At 50.6% G+C, this 21,772-nt stretch overlaps 1 protein-coding gene across 4 annotated transcripts in view; it reads left to right on the top strand.

Annotated features, from left to right (window-relative positions):
* Positions 1-21,772, top strand: part of FAM178B (family with sequence similarity 178 member B) — a 110,659-nt gene that overhangs the window by 24,331 nt on the left and 64,556 nt on the right. For all 4 annotated transcript variants that reach the window (XM_045077765.1, XM_004752921.3, XM_045077764.1 and 1 more), the window contains 4 exons: positions 1,005-1,112; positions 5,497-5,649; positions 12,248-12,353; positions 16,143-16,227. In XM_045077765.1, the coding sequence (XP_044933700.1) occupies positions 1,005-1,112; positions 5,497-5,649; positions 12,248-12,353; positions 16,143-16,227 (452 nt within the window). The remainder of the gene's footprint in view (positions 1-1,004; positions 1,113-5,496; positions 5,650-12,247; positions 12,354-16,142; positions 16,228-21,772) is intronic.

Genomic DNA, 21,772 nt, shown 5'->3' with positions numbered 1-21,772 from the left:
GGGTAGGACAGGTGTTCTGGTGGCTGACTAGAGCTGGAATTCCCAGTGCTGGGACCTGGGGGTTGGGGGCTGACAGAGCAGGCGGTGCAGCCAAGATGCAAACCGGGGCTGGGTCACGAGAGGCCTCATGAGCACAGGGTCGAGTTGGGAGAATTTTAAGTGGGTAGTATTGTGTTTCCCACTGTGTTGCAGAGATCGCTTAGGCCACATTATGGAGAATGGATGGGAGGGAGAAGAGCAGAAGTATGGTGAATGGTGATGGGGTGGGGCCCTGGGACGAGGGCAGTGGGGCTTTGATGAGTCTGCTGACCTGGGTGGCTGGGACTCTGGAGCCTGTGTGGAAGAGAATTCAAACCTATACGTGTGGCTTCGGAGATGCCCAGGCACATTCAGCTGAAATCATTCAGTTGTCACTGGCGGGGAAGATTTCCAACTGCAGACAGTGACCTGGGCTGGAGGTGAAGTCTTTAAGAACTGAGGACTTTTTGGGCAACGCCAAGGCAGGCCCCTCGAGGGGCAGGGCAAGGGCTGGGGAGGCTCTCAGGCTGTTGAGGGGCCAAGGATCCACAAGGCACAAGGTTGGACTCTGCCTGTTCAGGGATTTGATGTGGTTAGAGCAAGAGGGAGGTGAGGGAGTCAGGATTCCAGCAAGATGATGGTTGGCATGCAGGGCTGTGGTGGGGACTGGCCTCTGAGGCTGGAGACCGAAGGGTACGGCTGGAAAGGCAGGCCATGTGTGAGGGACTCTAGGAGCCATGAGCCTGGGGGCCTCCCCAGGTCAGTGTGGCCAGACCCTGGGAGGAGGAGAAGGGGCTAGGCACAGGCCTTGTTGTGTTAAAAAGTGGGCAAATACTAAACAAGGTACACAAAGGGAGGTTTGAAGTTGTGTGGTGAAAATCCCTATTCCTAGGCCTTGCCATGTTCATGGGGTCTGCAGCTCAGTGTCCAGGTCCTTTGACTGGGGACAGCACTGACCTCTGTTGTTGGCTCTCTGCTCCCTGCAGGGACCAGGCCCTGGAGCAGGAGCAAGAGCAGCTGCTTCTGCAGGACCGTCCCCAACTCAGCTTCCTGGATCTGGATGAAGATGATGTGCCTCTCACACCTGAGCACAGGTTGGGTATGGGCACGGGAGGGGCTAGGGCCTGGCCATTTTTCGGAGCGGAGGGGACTCCCTGCCCCTGCCTCTCAAAGCAAAGGATTGAAGTGTTGACAGGCTTTCATTTTCAGACAGAGTTTCAGCCAGCAATTTGTATGTATTTGTAAGTTCTCAAGCTGCCTCCTTTTCTTAAAATGACATTCAAGAAAAGCCCTACATTCATTCTTTGATTACAGAAATATTGGATCACCTATTGTGTATCAGTGTCCAGTGTGGGCCTTTGAGGGCGCAAAGATAGGAAAACACAGCCTACTTGGCCCCAATTTTCCACCCAAATTTGTAGAACCGTGTCTCTTGGGGGAATAAATCTACAAAACCACAGTCTAAGATGAATCTGCCCTTAAAGGGGAGAATACGACTCTGTGACATTTTTCATTTTCCCCCATCTGGGGAAAAGAAGATGATGGCTTTTATCAGTGCTCTCACTGGGTGGGTGGGGAGGTATATGCCAGCCATGATCTAACTGGGCCACTGGCTCGAGGCAGGCAGTCTCATCTGCTCTGTAGTGTCTCAGAGATGCTGAGGGACCACAGCTGAATCCATCATGAGGGTCCCTGTTAGCCAATCCATGTATTCAGCTGGCCAGCCAGCTGGCCAGCCAGCAGACATCTACTGAATCCAACTTTGTACCAGACTCTGTTACAGACTCTGGGGATACGGCAAAAACAAAACCAGACAGAAAGCTCTATACTCCTGCATGAAGAGAGGTGATAAGTGTTCAGGAGAAAGGATAAAGTGGAGGGGGGATAGGAGGAGTACAGAAGGCCTATGAGACTATGCAGGAGGGTCAGGGAAGACCTTGAGAAGCAGGTGGCTGGCTTCTAGCAGGAAACTGTAAAGGAGGTGAGAAGTAGCTCTGGGACCCTATAGGGGAGCATAAGGGCAGCTGTGGAAGGGAGGGCTGGGGAGAGAAGGTCAGGGAAGCCAAGAGTGGGCTCGATGCAGGAGCTCTTCCTCCGTGTGAGCTGACTGCCACTGCTCCACAGGATCCTCTGCCGCCATGTTGAGGATAAACTGGGGAGCCTGGGGCAGGGCAGAAGAAAGGAGACAGGGGCAAATGAGCCATGGTAGTCATCCTGAGAAGTAAGAGGCTGGGAGTGAGGGTGGGTGGTGAGGAGTAGGCACAGTCTGGATATATTTTTAGGGTAGAACTGACAGGATTTGTTGATGAGCTGGATGGAAGGTATGGGAGAAAGGGGAATCAAAGAGACCCCCCAGGATTTGGGCCTGAGCAACTGGAAGGTGGGAGTTGTCTAATTAAACTAGAGAAGACTAAGGGACAAAGTCTGCACTGGAGGCACTTGTGAGGTCAAGAGTTCATTTGGGGGATCCCAGGGGCAAGACCAAATAGACTGTCTGGATCACCTCTTCTGGAGAGAGAGGCTCAGGAGTCACCACGTGACGTTTAAAGCTACGAACTGGATTAGATCACCCGGGAAGCAGGTATATAGAGAGAACAGGGGTCCAAGGAGGCAAAGTAGACATCATGGTGACCTTGACAAGAGCAGCTCTGGTGGATCACTGAGGGTGGCCCTGACTGGAACAGGCCCATAGGAGAACAGGAGGGGAGGTCGAAAGAGAAAAATGTGCAGAAGCTGAAGGGGGATTGGAGTCCTTAGATCTTTCTGTATATCTCCCTTTTCTCTCTTTTAATTGGGTCCTCTCTTGCTTCCTTCCCTCCCTCCATCAGGAACCAAGTGTGCTGGGGGTGGGGGGGGGAGGGCGGGTACTGCAGGGGATGAGGTCACCTCAGCCATGCGGCTTAGGGTAGGTTGGTCAGCTTGCCCTGAATTGTCGGCCTGTCCAAGCTTCAATGTTTTTTCCTGTCAGCTTGAGTTAGGTTATTAAACATTGGTCTAAGCAGTGACAGGTCACGTTTTCTTGCACATTCTTAAGTTAGCATTCTTCTAATGAAGGAAATGTAGAGTCACAACCTACAGACTTTGAAGCCTCCATCTTAGGACCTCCAGAGGGTTTATGTTGTTTTTGTTGCCCAGAGATGGTTGTAAACATCACCGTGGCTGGCTGTTTGCTTTTTTCCCCCAAGTTTTTCTGATAATCATCTCTGGACTCAATCAGGGATCAGCAAACTCTCTGTATTTGTAAACAATAAATATTTTAGGCTTTGAGGGCTGTCCAGTCTCTGTGGCAACAACCTCTCAGCTCTGCTGTTGTGACAGGGAAGCTCCAGTAGACAATATACAAGTGAATAAATATGCTTATGTTGCAGTATAACCTTGTTCACAGTAATGGGCAGGACTTGGCCACAGACTGTAGATTGGTGACCCCCGGCCTTGGTTAGGAGGACCCCAGCCTCCTCACTGATACTTTCCACTGTGAACCTCTGTGGGTGTTCAGATTGGAACAGCCATCCCACAGAGGATGTGGGTCGGAAAGGGTGAGGCTGCGGCTGGGGGCCAGCCACCATCTGCCAGAGCAGTTGTTCGTGACCAGGAGTCACACACCCGCTGTGGATGCCCACCGTAGAAGAGACCCCCAAGCACCCAGAGCCCAGCATCCCCTCATGCTCTAAGGATTGGCTTGCATCTTGAGTGGATGCCATCCTACGTTCTCTATTTCTTAAAGTTAAAAGACCTTATGTGTGCACTGAGGCAGGGGAGGGGGGAATTTTTCAGCCCTCACATCATCCTTTATCCTCACTTCAGGGCTGCACAGGAAGTTCCCAATTAGACATGGAAGAGTCATCTCAGAACTCTTAATAATGCATATACATTATATTTAGTGTCACAAAAGTCCCTTTGTATTATGGTGTGGGGGACCAGACTAAGACCCTCTTACAGATGAACCCAATTCCTGTAAACTTTTAATAATTTGCAATTCTTCCTTAGTATAAGAGCAACAGAAGCCATAGAACCCCAAAAGCCGAAATGGCAAAGAGAGGAACAAAACAGAAAACTGTTCTCCTATTTGTGTGGTGGTTCACACAAGTTGCTTGCAAAAGTCTACAGGAGCAGAAGTCCCCTGTGTTTTCATGGCGTTTCCACACCCTGTGCCATTTAACCCTCCAAATAAGCTGGTGATGTGAGCCAGTGATGAACATTGGCCTCTTTCCTCAGGTTGGGGGCCAGAGGGAGGCAGATTTCAACCAGCCAGTGGTAGGCCGCCAGCTACACAGCTCAGCCTGCAGAGCCCGCTGCTTATGTCCGAGACCCCAACAGAAGCCCTGAGCATAGTTCCCCATCCGAGTCCTACATCCCAGGGCCCAGGCTGGGAACAGGAGGGGATGGCATACTTGTGGCTTGTTTCATTTGGCTGTCAAAGGTGTGTTCTGTTTCTATTGAATCAAGCAGAACACAGTTGTATGAAGTAAGCAGGAAAAGTCTCCTTGCTGCTGCCCCCAAATCCTATTCCCTAGGGATGACTCAAGCTCATAGCTGGCCATGTCAGTTATGTGGCGGGTGTTGCCCGTGTCTAAGAATGTGTATGTGCCTATGTCTGTGTGTATAACTACACCACACACACGCAAACACACGTACACACTCCCTATTCTGAAACTTGCTATTTTTACCCACCAGGGCACTGTGGCCAGTCCTTCATGAAGCAGAGATTTGCTGTGTTCGTAGGAACTGTATTAAATGCCTCCCTTTTCCCCACTCCCTCCTAACAATTTTTACCCCTCCCAATAGAGTTGGAATGTATCCCTTCTTCTCTCTGTTCCTTTCCTGTCTGTGGGACCCAGCTCTGATCTACTGATCAGATACACAAGGCAGGGCAAAGCCTGGGCATCCGGAGATCCCTGGGGAGTCCTCGTGATCACAAGAGCTCACAGACTGGTGCCCCAGTAGAAGCATCCCCGCTCCTTCCTTGTGTGGATGCCCTCCCTGACCCGGGCCACACCCGAAGCTTCTCTCCTCCGCCCCTGGCCGTGCCTGTGTAGGCAGTTTTGTGGTCAGCCCACTTGCCGAAGGTTATTGTGGTGATTTGTTTACCCTTCCCCTAGGCATGCGATGGCTGCCCACGCCTGACTCATCCTTCAGCACCTGGCACCCACATATCGTGGGTGCCCAGTGAAAGTTTGAGCTGAACAAAGGGAATGGGCAGCACTGGGTCTGGGAGCAGGACTTCTGGCTCCTGGGCTAAAAAAGCCCAGAGTAAGGGGCTGGGATGCAGGACCAAGAGTGGGATGGGGAAGAGCTCCTGAGTCAGCATCTTGCAGGCTCCTCCTTTACCAGCAGGTGGCGCTGTCCTCCCCAGTCTTCTCCCCACCAGGCAACGGTCACTAAAGCAGGAGGCACCATCTGGCTTTCCCTGGCCTCCTTCTGGGCTGCAGACCAGGTGCAGGTGTTGACTCTCGCCTTTCCGGCTCCTTGCTTTGCCAGGATGCTGGTGGAGAAGTTCTCCGTGTCACCGCAGGTCATCCCGCTGGTGCACCCTGGGGAGATGGTGTTTCTACCCAGGCATCAGCCCCTGCCCTGCATCCTGGACCATTCACAGCTCAAGCCACGGAGCCACCTGGAAGAACGGTTCCTCAGGTAAATGTCAGCATGGGATGGCCAGGCCCTGTCCCTTCTGGAGCCCAAGGATAAAGGCTGGCCCCAGTGAGGAAACTCAAGGCTGTGCTTGAGTCAGGTGGGACATGTCAGTTTTCAGGATTATAGATGAAATAGTCTCACATGTCGACTTACCATATTTAATTTACTGATTTAGATGCACTTACTTTAAAAAAAAAGCCCTACATTGCAGCAAATATCAGGTCGCTTGTGTATTTATGTATTCATAGCGCCTTTTCCTCCCCCACACCCTGGGAGCATAGAACTCTAGTCAGACTCACCATACATGCCTCTGGGGTGATGTCTCTGCCGACACTGGAGCCACTTTCTGGGTCATCCAGCAGTTTTCCAGCACACATCATCGTCATTTCCATCTGCTCATTGGAGACAACACCCTTCCATCGATGTGTGATGCTAGCAGTGAAAAGTCCGTCCCCAGCCCCAAGTGCACACTGTAACATTAGGACAGCTGCCCTGTCACACTTCTCCATGGAAGGAAATTTACGTTCGTTATCACACAGCCATGGGTTCTGTTGCTTTTTAAGGGGATTTTAAAAGCTTGACCACAGCCACATCCAATACTTGCAGTTGGGAGTTCATCTATCTAAGAACAAGAGAGAAAGCCCACAGGACTCAGGGCAGCTATCCACTCGTGCTCCTGAGGCCGAACCCTGCTGGGCATTGGTGGCCAAAAGGGATGGGGAGGAGGCCACTGGGCCCACACCAGACGGTAGGGAGCCCAGAAGCTGAGCTGTCCCTGGTCTCTTGAAAGCAGGAGTCTTGTCTTTTCCAGCTCTTCAGGGTTTCCTTATGTCTGTTTCACTAATTCTAAAGCCATCTGCTTGTCACGGGAAGTTTCAAGTATACATAGAATAGTGTAATGATTCCCCATGTAGTCATCACTCAGCTTCGGCAATCAACTCTAAGGCAATCCTGTTCCATCTCTACCTCTGCCCACTAACATTATCCCCTCAGGATTATTTTTAAGCAAATCCCAGGCACATATAATTGAATCAGTAAGTACTTCACTGTGTGTCTCTAAAAGATAGGGCTCTATCTTTAGATAGAACTTAAATGCCATTATTACACCTAAAAAATCCAAATCCTTCAGAGCACTGATATCAGTCGGTGTTCAGCTTTCCTCAGCCATCTTCTAAATGTGTCTTATATGTTGTGCAATGAAGAGCTCAACAAGGCCCTAACGTCGCCATTGGTCATGACGTGAATGCTGAGAGAATATTGCCTAGCATGAGGCCTCAACACCTTTAGCCATTCTCCTCAGCATATATGTTACTTCTGACCTTCCTCCTTTATAAACGTAGTGGTAGAGAACAACTTCATACCCAGAGCTTTGTCTGGAGCGTAGCCCCGGAAGCAATACGAGGTGACTGGACCTGAGCATCTGCATATCAGTAAAGGCCAACGTCACCACGCTGAGAAGGTGTCTCATAAAGGGACGATGAAAGGGGGGAAAAGAAGCAAGAAGGGTTGAAGGGAAAAGAAGGATAGCCACGCTAAAGAGAGAGGAGGGGCAGGGAAGGAACAGGAGAGAGGAGAGGAGAGAGGAAGGCATCTTGCAGTCTTGCAGTGCTGCTTCGCTGCCTTGGCCAGCCATGGTCTGTGTGACAGCAGGTTTCCTGTCCCAGACTGGACAGGCAGCAGGAAGTATTTGACAGACAAGAGGGCCCATGTGGCAGTGACTGGGGGACTGAGCAGCCCTGCCAAATGGGGCCAGGTGGCCGGCCAGCTTCCCCAGAGTGAGGAAATCAGACCCTCCTCCCTCAAGTATGCTAATGAGGCACTGGAGAGGTGGCCTGGCCAGCCCTGGGAGCCCAAGGCCTTTCTGGAGGAATGCCCACTGCCTTCCACATGGTCCGGTCAGAGGGCCCCTGCTATGCAGTGGGTAAGGGCCACTTCCTGAAGGTCACCACTTAGCCTTGGGGTCACTCTTATTTCCTGTTTATGCCAAGGACCACAAACCCAGACACAAGAGAGGAAAATTACCCCGTTGTGTTCAGCCGGAAGCATGAAAATGAAGGGAAAATAAAAAGTTACTTGATCTCTCAAGAGGCAGTATGGTTCAGTGTTTTGCTGTGCAAAAAGTTAACACTTGGAGGTTACAGGTAACTTTTACTTTCCTTATTATATTCTGTATTTTATGAACACATCTCATTTTTACCATTAGAAGTTTTAGGGGGGAAAAGTGAATGCGAGTTTTAAAAACCACCTCTTGAAAGAGATCCATGCCTCCTTACCCATCTGTGAAGAGGGGTATCAGTACAAAGTGGGCACTCTTGGCACGGCGGGGCACAGGGCAGCTGCAGGAGTCCTTGTCCTCACCAGGCAGCACCTACCTAGGTTTCCATGCAAGAACGCATCTCCTGGAGCCCGGAGCCCCAGGATCGGAGATGGCCTGGCCGGTCTGCTCACATTCATCACCCAGCTGGATGTGTGACCTCAGATCAGTTCCCTGGAACCAAAGTCATGTGCCTTTACAACAGAAGTTGGTATCAGGGGCTGAACTTTTTCCTCCCTTGACAGCTGTTCAAAAGGAAATCCGATTCCCCTGAGTGAAGTGTTGGGACCTATGCCCACATGCAGCTCTGAGGCCAGAGCCGTCTCCCCAGGAAGGGTGGACATTGCCCGCTGAATGATTCATGATCTTCCCTGGGCCCCCACAGAGCACGCTGGAAGGGGGTGGGGGGCTGTCCACCTCACTGTTCCAGTGAGGTGCTCATTGTGTATGCTCAGGGAGCCCTTCCTCCAGGAAACGTCTTGGCAGGAGGAGGCGGGTGGCACTGAGCTGTGTGTGTGTCTGTGTGCTTGTACACTGGGTCTCCCTGAGGCCAGCTCCCAGCTTCTGTTTTGCCAGGACCTCTTCCTCTTCCTGGTGTTGCTGGCAGGCAGGTCTGAGGACCTGGGGGGTGGGGGGAGTGGGGGGTTCCCGTGGGGCCAATTAAACGGTCTCTGCCTTCATGCAGGACGGGAATCAAACATGAGCTAGCAGAAGGCAAAAGCAGAATTTGGTGAAGATGTGTAGAGAGAGACACAGAGCGTCCGGACAAGTGGGAAAGGAAAAGAGCAGGAGCCTCGTCTTTGTTTGGGGGTCTGAGGTTTTTACTGAGGATAGTGGTCTGATGTGTATGTCCCCTCAGATATCCAAAGATGAGAGCCCCGGGGGTTACTCCTTGGAATCAGGGGGTCTTGGCATCCAGATGTCTCGTCAATGGTCTGATATATGCATGTGATGGCTTCCTCTCATCCCTCTCACCTGGTCCTTCCTTAGGGGTTATTCTAGAGAATCATTGATTCCTTGTCCCTTACAAAGAAGATGTAACCTATTGACATTACCAGGAATGTGTAAAGTGAGGTGAGGGGTGCAGGTTCTAGCAAGAACAGAAACAGGATAAGAAGCAAAAAAAAATAGCTTTTTTTTTCTCCTTTTTTTCTTCTTTTTTTTTTTTTTCTTCTTTTTTTCTGGGGTCCCTTCTGTTTCTCTGTCTCACTGGCACAACGGGGTTGAAGCCCCAGGTGAAATAAATCCATCAGTTACAGAGTGTGGATGGACCAGAGTGCCCAGCTGGTCCAACTGTCCCCCAAAAATAAAGAGCCAACAGAAGCACCCTGCTGGGGCGTTGCTGGGATCCCTGGACTTCTGACCCAAAGGGTGCTCACTCATTTTTAAACAAAAGAAAGAAAAAGAGGAGGAATGGGGATGGAAACTCTGACCATTATTCCGTTCTATTCTCCTTTGGCATTTTACTTAAACTTGCTCTTGAGGAACTTGGCAAAGATGCAGAAACTGATACTGTATAAATAACTACACTTGGTGCTTATCCCTCTGCCATCACTTGGGATTCCCAAGGCATTTGGATCCTTTGCCCTCCAGGACTGCTGCCCAGAAAATACATGAAGATAGAGAGCCTAGAGGAATGTTGACTTGGGCATTATCAGGAACATACGGTCCAGGTAGAAGGTGCCAGCTCGGCCCAGGAGCCCAACCTGCTGACCCAAGCTGACCTGTGTTTTGTTCGATTCCCCTTTGGGACTAATCCCCCTCTCAATTTCCACCATCCCCCTCTTATTTCCTTCAGCTCCTGCAGCCTTCTGTCTTTGCCACGGGGTCTGAGGGTTAGCAGTATTCTTGACTGTGGCTGTGTCTCATCCCAGATGGGAACCTCTTTTACTGGGATCCTCAGGGCTGACAGCTGGGACTTCTCATCCAGCCAGGCCTGCATGGCATCTGCTGCCCAGGAGGCCCCATCCCTCCCCTTCTCACTCCGGGGTCTTCTGACATTCTCAGGATGACTTCGGACTTAGCATTGGCTTTGCAAAAGGCAGAGTCACCCATTTGGACCCGGTGTCCACATTCTTGGTTTGTGGACATGCCATGGGTTTTTGCAAACTTAACAAGTGATTCTGTAACCCAAGGGTTTTGAGTTTTCAGTACACACTCCTACTTTGCCAACCCTTTTCCTCCAGGCTTCCCTTCCTGCCGCAGATCAGGACAGTAGCTGCAGTCAGCCTTGCCCCTTGCACTGAAGGGGAGAAGGCTCGTGGTTCCACTGAGATGAAGCAGCATTCCCCTCCTGGAGCATGCACACTGGGCTTGGGGTCCAGCAGCCTGCAGAGATTCCTTGCATCTCATGGAGCTCTAAGCTCAGAATTCCTTGAAAGCCATTCGCTTCAAGGCACAGCTGGGCTGCCCTTCTGCCTATCTCTTGCTCCTTGCCTTACCGGCTAACCCTCACTGGGCAGCAGAGAACTTGAAGGCAGACTGATCTTTTCTCTGGCAGAAACTGTGCTGCGAGACTGGCATAGCCCAAAGGAGACATTGTAAACCGAAGGGTATTTCTCCCTCAGAGCAGCATTTGGAAATGTGTTGATCCGAGCCAACAGGGGTTTGTACAATCAGTTCTCCTACTGAGAAACTAGAGAGGTGCCCCCCTGAGCAGAATGCCAGAGCCAGAGTCTCCTTAGAGTCCCTGGGGCACCAGCCTCCTTGCCACATGGCCTCCAGCCAAGGCCTGCCAATCTGTGAGGTCTTCTAGGCATTGTCTGCTGGGGTATTGTCTGCACTCAGGGTGCAGGGCTCGAACTGCACATGCATTGCAGGGTCGGGCCCTGAAAGTGTCCGGGTGACAGAGCACGTGAATTAGAGCAGAGTGTGCCAGCAGCCCTGGGGTGCACACGTGTTCGTATGTACAAATAAAGGTCTGTTTGAGAGTGGTCAGCTTCACAGACCTAGGAACAAAGCCGCTTTCTCCTCTGAACTTAAATAATTTGGAAAAAAAATATATACAATTTGTAAATTGCCTGGACATACTCAAGGAGACAGCAACTTGGCTCAGAGGAGAATCTTTGTTTTGGAGCATTCTGTTCCTGGCAGATTAAAATGTGTCCTTTTTAAAAAGGAGAAGAAGAGGCTGGGCCAACCGAAGAAATTTCTATCTAGAGTCATGACTTTAAATGCTGTCTGAAATATTCTTTGCGTGGATTTGGCCATGAAAAAAAGGAGGACGGACCTGAAATTCCTTTTTTCATTTCCTAGAATCCTATTCATTGCCTTAGGAGCATCATGTAGAACAAGAGAGCAGAGGAGAAGCAGCCTGCCCCAAACCCAGCCTCTCTGGGGGTCACCAGGAAGGGTGACACAGTCCAGCCAGCCCTTCTGAAGTGACTTCTGAAACACCTTGCACCAAAGGCCCTATGACCACATGAAATACTTCAACTCCTTTTACAGGGCTGTGGGATCCTGTCTGCCCAGACAGTCTGTGGGGTGGCAAGAGTACTCAAAGCTAGGCTCCTCTCCACACTGGCCCTTTGAGTCTGGGAGCTCCCGGTAGCAAGGAGAGGCCCACTAGGGTCCTGCGGTAAGGGAAAGCGCAGGGTAGGAGCACAGGTGGGAGGCGAGTCTCAGTGCCACCATCTCCTCTTGACTCGGCCCCTCCGGTGGTTTCTGAAGAACCCTCCATGGCACCCTTGTTTGTTCTTTCCTTCCCCGAATGGCTCTGTCTTGGGCCCCTTTCTGTTATTTTCCCATCTTCTCAGGTGTCCTTTGTTTCGGAAAAACACAAGATGGGGCAGAAATGCTCTGTGTAACCAGAGCTCAGACGCCGGCCCCACGTGGGCCCCGCTGGTAATTCTGCCTGCCTGGGAGCCGCCCAGGGCCCTGGGCTAAAGGCCGTGACTCCTGGGTTCCCTCCTCACCTCCACAGGGGTCCTTTCTACAACCTCGGTAAATACCTTCCTTTCCCCCTCCCCCACAGGAAAAAGGACAAAAAACGTCCCTTCCCCTCTTGTGCTTCGAACACTGAGCCACGTTCAGGAAGGTCAAATGACTCCAGTGATGGCATGGGTGTGGGTGGTTTTTCCTTCTGACAGCTCCTGGCATCGGAGCTCGAAGCGTTTGTGTCCCTAACAGTTGCTGCCGTGATTCTGGGGTCAGGTGAGGATGCAATATGGGATCCCCACACCCCCCGCCCCCCGTGGCTTCCTCAGGCGTATTGAGGAAAGGCTGCCAGGCCGCCTGCATGGAGGGCCTCCCACCTACCCTGACCTCAATCCTCTGCCTCCGCAGCTGCCCGCCCGCCCAGCAGCTCTCCTTCCTGCGCATGGGCCTCCTGAGCAACCTCTACTTGCACACCCCCGACTGCCCAGTGGCCCTGCTCCGGTGGCTCTTCCAGGTGAGGAGCACAGACCTGCCACTAGGTGGCGGGAGCACGCTGGCCGAAGAGCCTGGGCAGGAGTGGGTGGGGTGGGGGGATGGGCATGTCCCTCTTCTGGCCTTGGGTGCTGCCGGGTGTGTCCCAGCGGGGGCAAGAGGTTCGAGGGAGGCAGCCTAGGATGCCCCCCATCATCACAGAGTCCCGGGACCAGCCTGTGGTCTCCATCCACTCACCACCAGAGCCTGGGCCTCACCAGGTATCGCCTGTAACCCACAGAGCCCTCTGTGACTCCTGGTTACTCAACAGGAGCTTCCATTGTGTCCACGCTGCTCCTCGCCCCTCCCAAGTCCCAGGTCCGGGCCCTGCAGCACCCTTAGAAGGGTGAGGGCCCTTGTGCGTTCACAGCTGGGTGTGTGCCCAGGTGTTTGAGCATTTCCCCCTCTCGGTGGAGTTGTAGGATGCCTGGAAAAGTCTAGAACAGCTACTCTGTGTCTACCCCTTTCTCCTCCTCTGGCTGCTGAAATGTTTTGCCTTGAGGTAACGTGCCCAAGGCTTAAAACCTCCACCCTGAGAAAGACAGAAGCCGGCAGGAATAGCCCAGGGACAGGACCACCTGCTGTCATCTGAATGCAATGTGTGAGGATGCTGGCCTTGGCCCCTACCCAGAGCCATCACTGCCTGGGGACGGGCAGGTCACAAGCTCCAGCTGGTCTCTTCCTGCCAGTTGGGGCCTGGACCCCAGCTGTAAATTAGAGCCACCATGCAGGGTGGGTTGTTTAGGAACTCCCCAGCCTGGGTGGACTGGCTGGCTGCCTTCCAGAAAAGGCCCCCCTACTCTCTCCTCTCCCTTCTGGGATCCTTCCCAGCATGCCCCTCCCTGCCTCAGAGGAAAAAGACACCCTCAGCTCCTGGGGCCCAAGAGTGTGGCTGCTGCCCTCCCCCAGGCCCAATGGGACAGTTAGAAGGGAATAGGGAACAGTGCTGCCATTCTTCTCTGCCCCTAGTCAGTGCAGTTTCTCTCTGTTCCTTGCACAGTATATGGCCAAATGCACAATCAGGCATTGGGAGGCACAAAGAGCCCATCTGAGATGTGGCCCACAGAGGGTCCTTGTGTGACCCTGACCTAGATGAAGTGCCTTCCCTGTCAGTCCACCCGGGGAGGAGCGGGTGAGCCCTGCCCAGCTCTTCTCCCAACTCGGTGACCTCTGCAGGGGGCCATAGAACAGAGAACCTAGCCCCAAGGCCAGATAGACACTAGCTGTGAGTTCCAGCTCTGCCCTGTTCTACTCTGTGACCCTGGATGAGTTATTTAATGTCCCCTCTTTGACTCAGTTTCTTACTCTGTAAACTGGGACTCACAGTCCCAGGTGACAACTAAGTGAGAAATTCCTGTGACCTGCCTTGTCCTTATGGGTCCCACCACAGCTCTGCCCAGGGCCTGGACGTCATTAGGAAGGGATGATGTTAGTGCAATGGCTCTGGTTCTCCATCTTCAGGAAGGAGAAACAAAAGCTCTCCCTAACCCAATGGCTGAAGCCAGATAAGTGAAAAGGGTGCTCTTGGCCTTGAGAGCCTTCTGGGCAAGACTCTGCCCAACAGCTTCATCTCCAGAAGGGGAGGGATGAGCACTGCAGCTGAGGTCTTACAGGCCTTAGCAGGATGGACTCTGCTATTTCACTTTGGAGGTTTTGCCTGTTAGAACAGATATTCCTATAGAAACAGTAGCATTCATTCATTCATTCTCAGACTCGGGTTGAGTTCCTGCTACTTAGTAAGCTCTATGGATAGAAAGATCTTGGAAATGGTGTCCCAGGTAAATGTACAGAATATGGCCATGGTGCTCAGCCTTCTTCAGAACCTCACATTGTGACTGAGGAGTAGGGCTAGGAGAAGGCAGAAATCCTCGGGGGCTCCCTGAAGCCGTTGGTGGGATTCTCCTAAAGATGCAGGGGTGGTTCCTGGAATCCAGGGGTAGGGGTATGGCTGGGCTTCAGGAAAAGCTGGAACCACAATGGGGAAGGTTTAGGGTCCCAAGATGGGCTTCAGTTTCTCTCTACTCGCCAGGCTCCATGACCAAGTTAATTCGCAGGAAGGAGTCTTGTTGATCCAGTAAAGGTTTAGTGACAACTCCCTTCCCCAGTCCAAGCAAACGCAGCTAGGTGTGTAGGGTCATGGGGCTGCTGGGGGCTCATATATGTGCCTGGGGTTGATTTGAGAGCTAGGGGATGGGTGAGCTAAGCAGATTTCTCCAACCCCACTCATTCAACTGTTTTTTTGGAAAAGGACATCCTGTGTTCCCATGGAGACTAAATCCTGCTCCCCACCACCCTCCCTCCTAGTGGAGTGTGTGGTGGCCACTGGGTGAATAGCTTTGGCCTTAATGCTCACGAATTCCTAAGCTGGTCACTGAAACCCTAGTGTATAATTGGAGGAAGGTGAGGCTTGCTGGGGAAGGTGAACAGAAGCAGGTAGCATATGCTGTCAGTGAATGTATATTCTTGTTGGAAATGGTAGGTATGTAGAAGTTACAAGAAGCTATGAGAAGAAGAGGAAAGCAGAGTTCTGGCTATCATAGGCCCAGATCCTTGAGACAATGACTCTGAGATGTGGTTTCCCTGAGGTTCCCTGGGGAGGGTTCCCATAAGCCACACTTCCTGCAGAGTGAGAGTTGCTGGGAGAAGGGGAAGCCAAATGGCAGGGCAGATTCAACAGGCTACAGCCAGTTCTGCAGATGCTCTGGAAATGGGGTGACTTTAGAGTTGCTCCATTTGAGGCAAGGGGTCCAGGCCTTTGGATTCCAGTACCAATGGGGCCAGATAGCAGACTAAGGCTGCACTTGGAAAGGGAGTGTGACCTCAAGTGAGGCTCCCTTACTGCAAGGCCATTGCCCAGAGAGGGACTTGGCTCAGGGCTCTCATCAAGCAACAACCCCAGCCCCTGGAGATGAGAGCTTCAGGCCTGAAGAGGGGATGTGCCCAGAGAGTCCCCCACAGCAGGCTTTGCTCTGCACTCTCAGAAGGATGGTATAATATGCAGCATGACTGACCATGGCAGGAAGAGGGCCGCCAAGGCACTGCCCCATCTCTAAGGCCTGGCCTCATTGGTGTGTCCCCAGGCTGGATGGACTTTTGGGGGTGGGGTGCTGTCCCATTGTTCATCTCCACATCATGTTCTCTCCACATTCCAAATCCTCACTTGATGACCCTCAGACTCAAGGAGCATTCAGGTAAAGATCCCAGTGAGTCAGATTGGTGACCTGCCCCCCGACACCAGGTTATTTGAGGGTTGGTACTCAGTACCAACTTCTTCCCAGAGCATGGCCTAAGATGATTGTAAGTTAAGGCAATGACCTGGAAATGATGTAAGGATCATGGACAGTAGCTGGCTTGTCATTGTCCAGCTGAGTGTACTTTCTGCTTTCGAGCTGTGTCTCTTCCTCACACTAGTAACTGCCCTGGAGGGGCATGGCTGTGGCCACAGGGCATGAGGGGTAGAAAGACGAAAACTCTCACACAAGGATGTGGACAGAGTAGGAGATTTCAAGTCACAGAGGCCTGGGATTGAATCCTGGCTTTGCTCCTTACTGGCTATATGTCCCTAGGAAGCTGCTTGAGCCCTCTGAGTGTGATTTCCTCACCTGTAATATGTCAGTAATGGCAAGATCCTTCTACCACGTGGACTTGTGAGGGTTAAATGGGATTTATTTAATACAGAGTAGTAAAGGTTTACTACCTTTATACCATACTGCTATTATACCAGCTAACCTAAATGGCATTTTTTTTGTTTTTGTTTTTGTTTTTCTTCTAGCTGTTGACGTGGCCTCCAGAAACTTCTTCGGGAGCCTTCAGTCTCCTTTGGGATCTCAGCGTGGATGGGCTCTTCCATCTGTCTGGTCAGTACTAGGGAGCAGGGTGGAGACTTGAGCCCTGAGTAACCCAAGCCCGAGAGCCTGCGTAGTACACAGCTCTCAGCAGCCGTGGAGCCCAGCATGCAGGAGAGGTGCTGATGGGGACTTTGCGTCACCACGGCACGGAGACATCAGGCCATCTTTGGCTCTGCCTCCAGCATTAGTAAAAAGCTGAGCCAACAGGCTCCTTGGCACCTTGATCTGGCTTCAGATCCATGTCACTGTGGCCAAGTCCAGGCTGACCTCACAGACTCTTGGGATCCCAGAACAGTCTGGAAGTTGTGTTTTCTGGATTTAAGGGGACAGCTTGCCTCTGAGTTCTTCCTGAGAGTCCCAGTTTGCTTGCAGCTGGGGGGTGCGGTGGAGGGGTATTTCAGGAACATCTGCATCAACTCAGGGAAGCTCCTCAAGCTGGAGTCACAAAGGGGAAGAGCCTTGACACTATGCCCCCACTGGCAGTCCCCCTTGGCTCCTAGGACATCAGAGGAGCCCCTTAAGTTTGGTCTGGGCAAAAATGGAAGCCTTGAGTCTATACCTTGGTCCTGGCATCGAAGGGGTGATTTAAGTCATCTTTATACTTGAGGATGTTCAGAGCTCCACAGAGCAATCAATTTTCCCTTTAGTGGCGGCACCTTCCCAGGCTGTCCTCATTTGGTATCTGAACCTAGACACTTTGGCACCAAAAAATATCACGTAGCCAGCAGAAAGGTGCTTACAGCAGACTGGGAGAGGGATTCACAGGCATCTAGACCCCACCTTTGCCCACAGCTTCAGTCTGCCCACACTCCCACTAAAACGCAAAAGCACGTATGTAGCTCAGAAGGCCAGAGTTAGAGACCTACAATGCACCCTCAAGCTCCCCCCCAACCCCGCCCCAACCAGCCCTTCAGACTTCTGCTTTTGTGCCTCTTGTACTTCAGGAGTTGGCTGAGCGGAGGCCCATCTGTCAAATGAGAGTATTCCAGACTCCTCCTGCTCCCCCCTCCCATACCCTTTACCCCTGATCTGTATGCCGGGACCCTTGCAACTGAAGTCTGAATAGCACCAGTCCCGGCATCCCCATCCTTTTCGTAACCTCTGCCCCTGCAGCCTGGGCTGCCCTTTCTTGAGCGTCTAGGGCCTCCTCTGCGGCATGCCTGCCCTTTGGGGGAACAGAGGCCTTCCTTGTCTTGCTCTTCTCCTCTGTGCAGTGGTATGTGTCTCCTCCCGCAGGGGCAGAGGGGACATCCCACTCTTCTTTACTTCTTGCCACATTGTCCCTTATTTGCCTTCTGTCGGGAGGGGCAGGAACCTGCTCTGGAGTTCCCAGCCGGTTCAGCTCTGGCTCGCATCACCTGCAAGCCCAGCCTAGGCTTCTCTTTCTCTCCCACTGGAATAGAGACTGGCCTAGAGAATTCCATCCCCAAGGTCAGGATCTTGACTGATTTGGGGAAAGTCAAAGGCCAGGTCTGCAAACGAACCGAAAGAAGGGACTTAAACATATTTGTACACCCACATTCGAAGTAGCATTAGTCATGATAGCCAAAAGTTGGAAGTAACCCAAATGTCACTGAAAGATGAGTGAATAAACAAAACATGATATACACATGCAGTGGGATATTGTTTAGTGTTAAAAAGAAGGGAAATTCTTAAAAAAAAAAAAAAAGGAAATTCTGACACATGTTACAATGTGGATAACCTTTGAGGACCTTACAGTAAATGAACAAGCCAGGCACAAAAGGACAAACACTTTCCACTTATCAGAAATACCTACGGGCATCAAATTCATAGAGGCAGAAGGGTAGAATGGATGGAGAGTTCATGTTTAATGGGTGCAGAGGATGAGATAGTTCTGGAGATGGACGGCGGAGATAGCCGCCCAACAGTGGGAGTGTACTTAACACAACTGAGCTGTACACTTCCAAATGATTAAGATGGAAAACTTTATGTTACTTGTTTTTTGTTTTTGTTTTACCAAAATTAAAAACAAGTTTAGAGACAAGAACTAGGTACCATGAGAGAGTCTAGCAAAAGCTGTAACTAAAAATCAGCCACCAGTTCAAGAAGCATTTGCAAGGTGAAGTTAGAGCCAGGATTGATATAAAAGGAAGTCCTGCTACTCAGGATTTGTTAGCAACTTGAGGTGCTCCGCAGGACCCCATCCTCTGTGGGACACAGCCCCCCGGGGCCAGAGCCTTGAGCTGCCTTCCCTCCCATTGGGACTATGATCACTGTAATGTGTTTTCAGGTTGCCTGGCCTTTCGGAGATTCGCATGTGTATACATTTCCATCCTTTCCTAAATGGGGAAGGTTTTAGAATATTACCTGTATCCCAACATGCCTCCCAAGTAAAGGGATTGCCGAGGCAGGCTGAGGCTTCAGAGTGGACTTTTACAGGTGTACTCCGGGTCACCAGGGCTGAGGGCTGAACAGAGTTCAGGTCCATGGGTCACTGAAGTTTTGGGGTAAGGTGGATACTATTGTCCTAGTTTGAGAAGAAGCACAAGTCACTGGTTAAAAGCTCCTTGGTGAGCTTGGAGAATGGGATATTTCAGAACACTGACATTTTTCACTGCAGGGACTTTTCTTATTTAGAAAAGATGCATTGAGTGTGTCCTGTATTCAGTACTTTGCTAGACGGCAGAGGGAGATTCAGGGATGAATAGGGTGTGGTTCCCGCCCTCAGAAGGATGACGGCCAAGTGAGAGGGGACGGAATGCACAATTATGACAGGAGATGGACACAGCCACAAAACTATGGGAATTCCAAGGAGAGGAAGATTACTTCTAGCCAGGTGGGGTTGAGGGTGCAGGGAGGCTGGAGACAGGGAGGGCTTTGTAGGAGAGAAGACAATTGATTCATCTCTCCAGAGATGTATAAAGCAGGGATTGTAAACTCATTGGCCTGTGGGGACCTAGCAAGTCTATGACTAGAAAGGTCTTACCCTAAGAGGCTAGTAAGTCTGGTCTTGCCAGATCTCTGTTTTCAAGAGAAGCTGTGTTTTAGTTAAGATGTACTTTTACTGTAAACAACAATTAAGAGAATTAAATACCCAATTAAGAGAAGTTTATTATCTCACATGACAAGAAATCCAGAGGTGAGGGGTTCTATGGTATATTAGCAGATCTGCAGTATCAGGGCTCTGGCTTAGCTTCTGTGTCTCCCTTCTCACTACTACTCCTCAAGGTTGCAAAATGGCTGCCATAGCTCCAAGTATCATCATGTTCTCCTGACACAGCAGTTCAAGGCAGAAAGAAGGGTAGAGGAGATGAGGTCACTCCTTTTCTCTTTTTACCAGGACACTCCATTTTGTCTCATTAGGCAGAACTGGGTCACAGACTTTAGAGCTAGACACTTGCCATGTTTTCTGACTGTGTGGTGCCCTTGAACACCCTGCTATGTTTGAAGAATTTTTAGCCTCATGATCCTACACCCCTCCAGGGTAGAGTCCTGGAGACTTACTCTTCCAGCCTCCTTTCAAATATTTGAATTTTTGGTTTTGGAATTTCCAGTTAGTTCTGTATAATTTTTATTTTATTTTATTTTTTTACAGTTTCTATTTCTCTACTGGGATTTCTCATTTGTTCATTCAATATAAGCATCTTTTCATTTATCACTTTGAGCATAGCTATAATAGCTGCTCTAAAATCCTGGTCTGTAATTATAACATCTGGATCATCCAGTTCATTAACATGGAAAATTAATTATGAAAATGAACATTTGTTTAGAATGAGTAGAGAAATCATACTAAATACTTACCTTGGAAAGTTCAGGTCCCATTCTCCTGGATATCTTTAAGGTATTTTCCAGAAATGTTCACATAGAAATGCCCACTGATTGTAGCTTGGCTTCCCTTTCTAACCTAGAACATTCACAGGGGGCCGTGCAAGGGAGGGCTCCAGCACTTAAGCTACATTAACTTGATGGTCAGCTGGCTTCCGACACATAATAAACCGTTTTCTGTTCAAACAGCTAGAGCTTTCCTCTGTTGCCTGTGGCTCAGAGCTCTGACTGCTCAAATAGCCACCCCAGATCAGTCCCTGCAGAGGTAAGTGGGATAACATGGTTCATCCACTGAGGTGGACTGGGTTCCCTTAACAGGGAGGAAGAGGAGCATGGCCATTGAATCAGCAGCCAGCAGAGTCCACCTTAGCCAGAATACCAACATTCATGTAAAATCTCCTCTTGGTAACTAATTCAGTTAGAAGATCAAACACCCAAACCCCCACTGTGAACCCATCTGCAGGCTAGATTCAACTGGAGATGGAATACAGCTCCACTGGTTTGCAGCCCTGGGGGTAGGATTCAGGTGTGGAGAGATGCAAGGGAAGCAGGACTCAGTGGGAACAAAGACGAGGAGGGGAGAGTAGAACTTCCTTAAAGGGGGCAGAGTTGGGGATAAAACTGGACGTTTGGGGCCAGATCTTGGAGGACAGTGGGGGACATTGTAGGCACAGTGAAGCTTTATTAATATTTATTAAGACTGGTACAGAATTGGAGTTGTTTAGACGTAATTCACACGCCGTGTAATTCACCCTTCTAAAGCAGATGATTCAATATGATTCATAGAGTTGCTTAACCATCCCCACTATCTAATAATTCCCGAACATTTTCATCACCCTAGGAAAAAACCTCATACCCATCAGTGGCCGCTCCCCACCCCCAATCCTCCTAGCCCCTGGCAACCCCTAATCTACGTTCACTATGAACTTGCTTATTCTGGACATTTCACATAAATGGAATTATATAATATCTGACCTTTGCGGGGTTTTTTCCTTAAGATTTTATTTATTTGAGAGAGAGAGAGAGAGAGAACAAGCAGGGAGTGGTAGTGCAGGGGGGCAGGGAGAAAGGGAGAAGTAGACTCCTCTCTGAGCAGGGAGCCTGATGTGGGACTCAGTCCCAGCACCCTGGTATCATGACCTAAGCCAAAGGCAGACGCCCAACAGACTGATCCACCCAGGTGTCTCAGTATGCAAACTTCTGTGTCTGGCTTCCTTCACTAGCGTAATGTTGCAAGGTTCATGAACCTTGTAGCATGTATTAGTACTTCATTTGTTTTCATGGCCGAGTAGTATTCTATTGTGTGGATATACCATATTTATCCATTCATCCATTGAAAGACACTTGGGTTGTGTCCACTTTTTGGCCATTGCAGATAATGCTACTATAAACATTTGCAGCCAAGAGTTCATGGGGACATATGTTTTCAGTTCTCTTGGGTGTACACTTAAGAGTGAAATTGCTGGATTGTATGGTGACTGTATGGTTAATTTTTTTTTTTTAATGTATTTATTTGACAGAGAGAAACCACAAGTAGATGGAGAGGCAGGCAGAGAGAGAGAGAGGGAAGCAGGCTCCCCACTGAGCAGAGAGCCCAATGCGGGACTCGATCCCAGGACCCTGAGACCATGACCCGAGCCGAAGGCAGCGGCTTAACCCACTGAGCCACCCAGGCGCCCCTGTGTGGTTAATTTTTTGAAGGACTGCCAAATTATTTTCTGAAGTGGCTGCATCCCTTTACATTCTTACCAGCAATGTATAAGGCTTC

This window comes from Mustela putorius, unplaced genomic scaffold (genome assembly GCF_011764305.1).
Source record: "Mustela putorius furo isolate JIRA1106 unplaced genomic scaffold, ASM1176430v1.1 tig00000224_pilon_pilon_pilon, whole genome shotgun sequence".
Classification (NCBI taxonomy): Eukaryota; Metazoa; Chordata; class Mammalia; order Carnivora; family Mustelidae; genus Mustela; species Mustela putorius.
The sequence above is the reverse complement of the archived record's forward strand: the minus strand, read 5'-3'. Positions and strand labels throughout refer to the sequence as shown.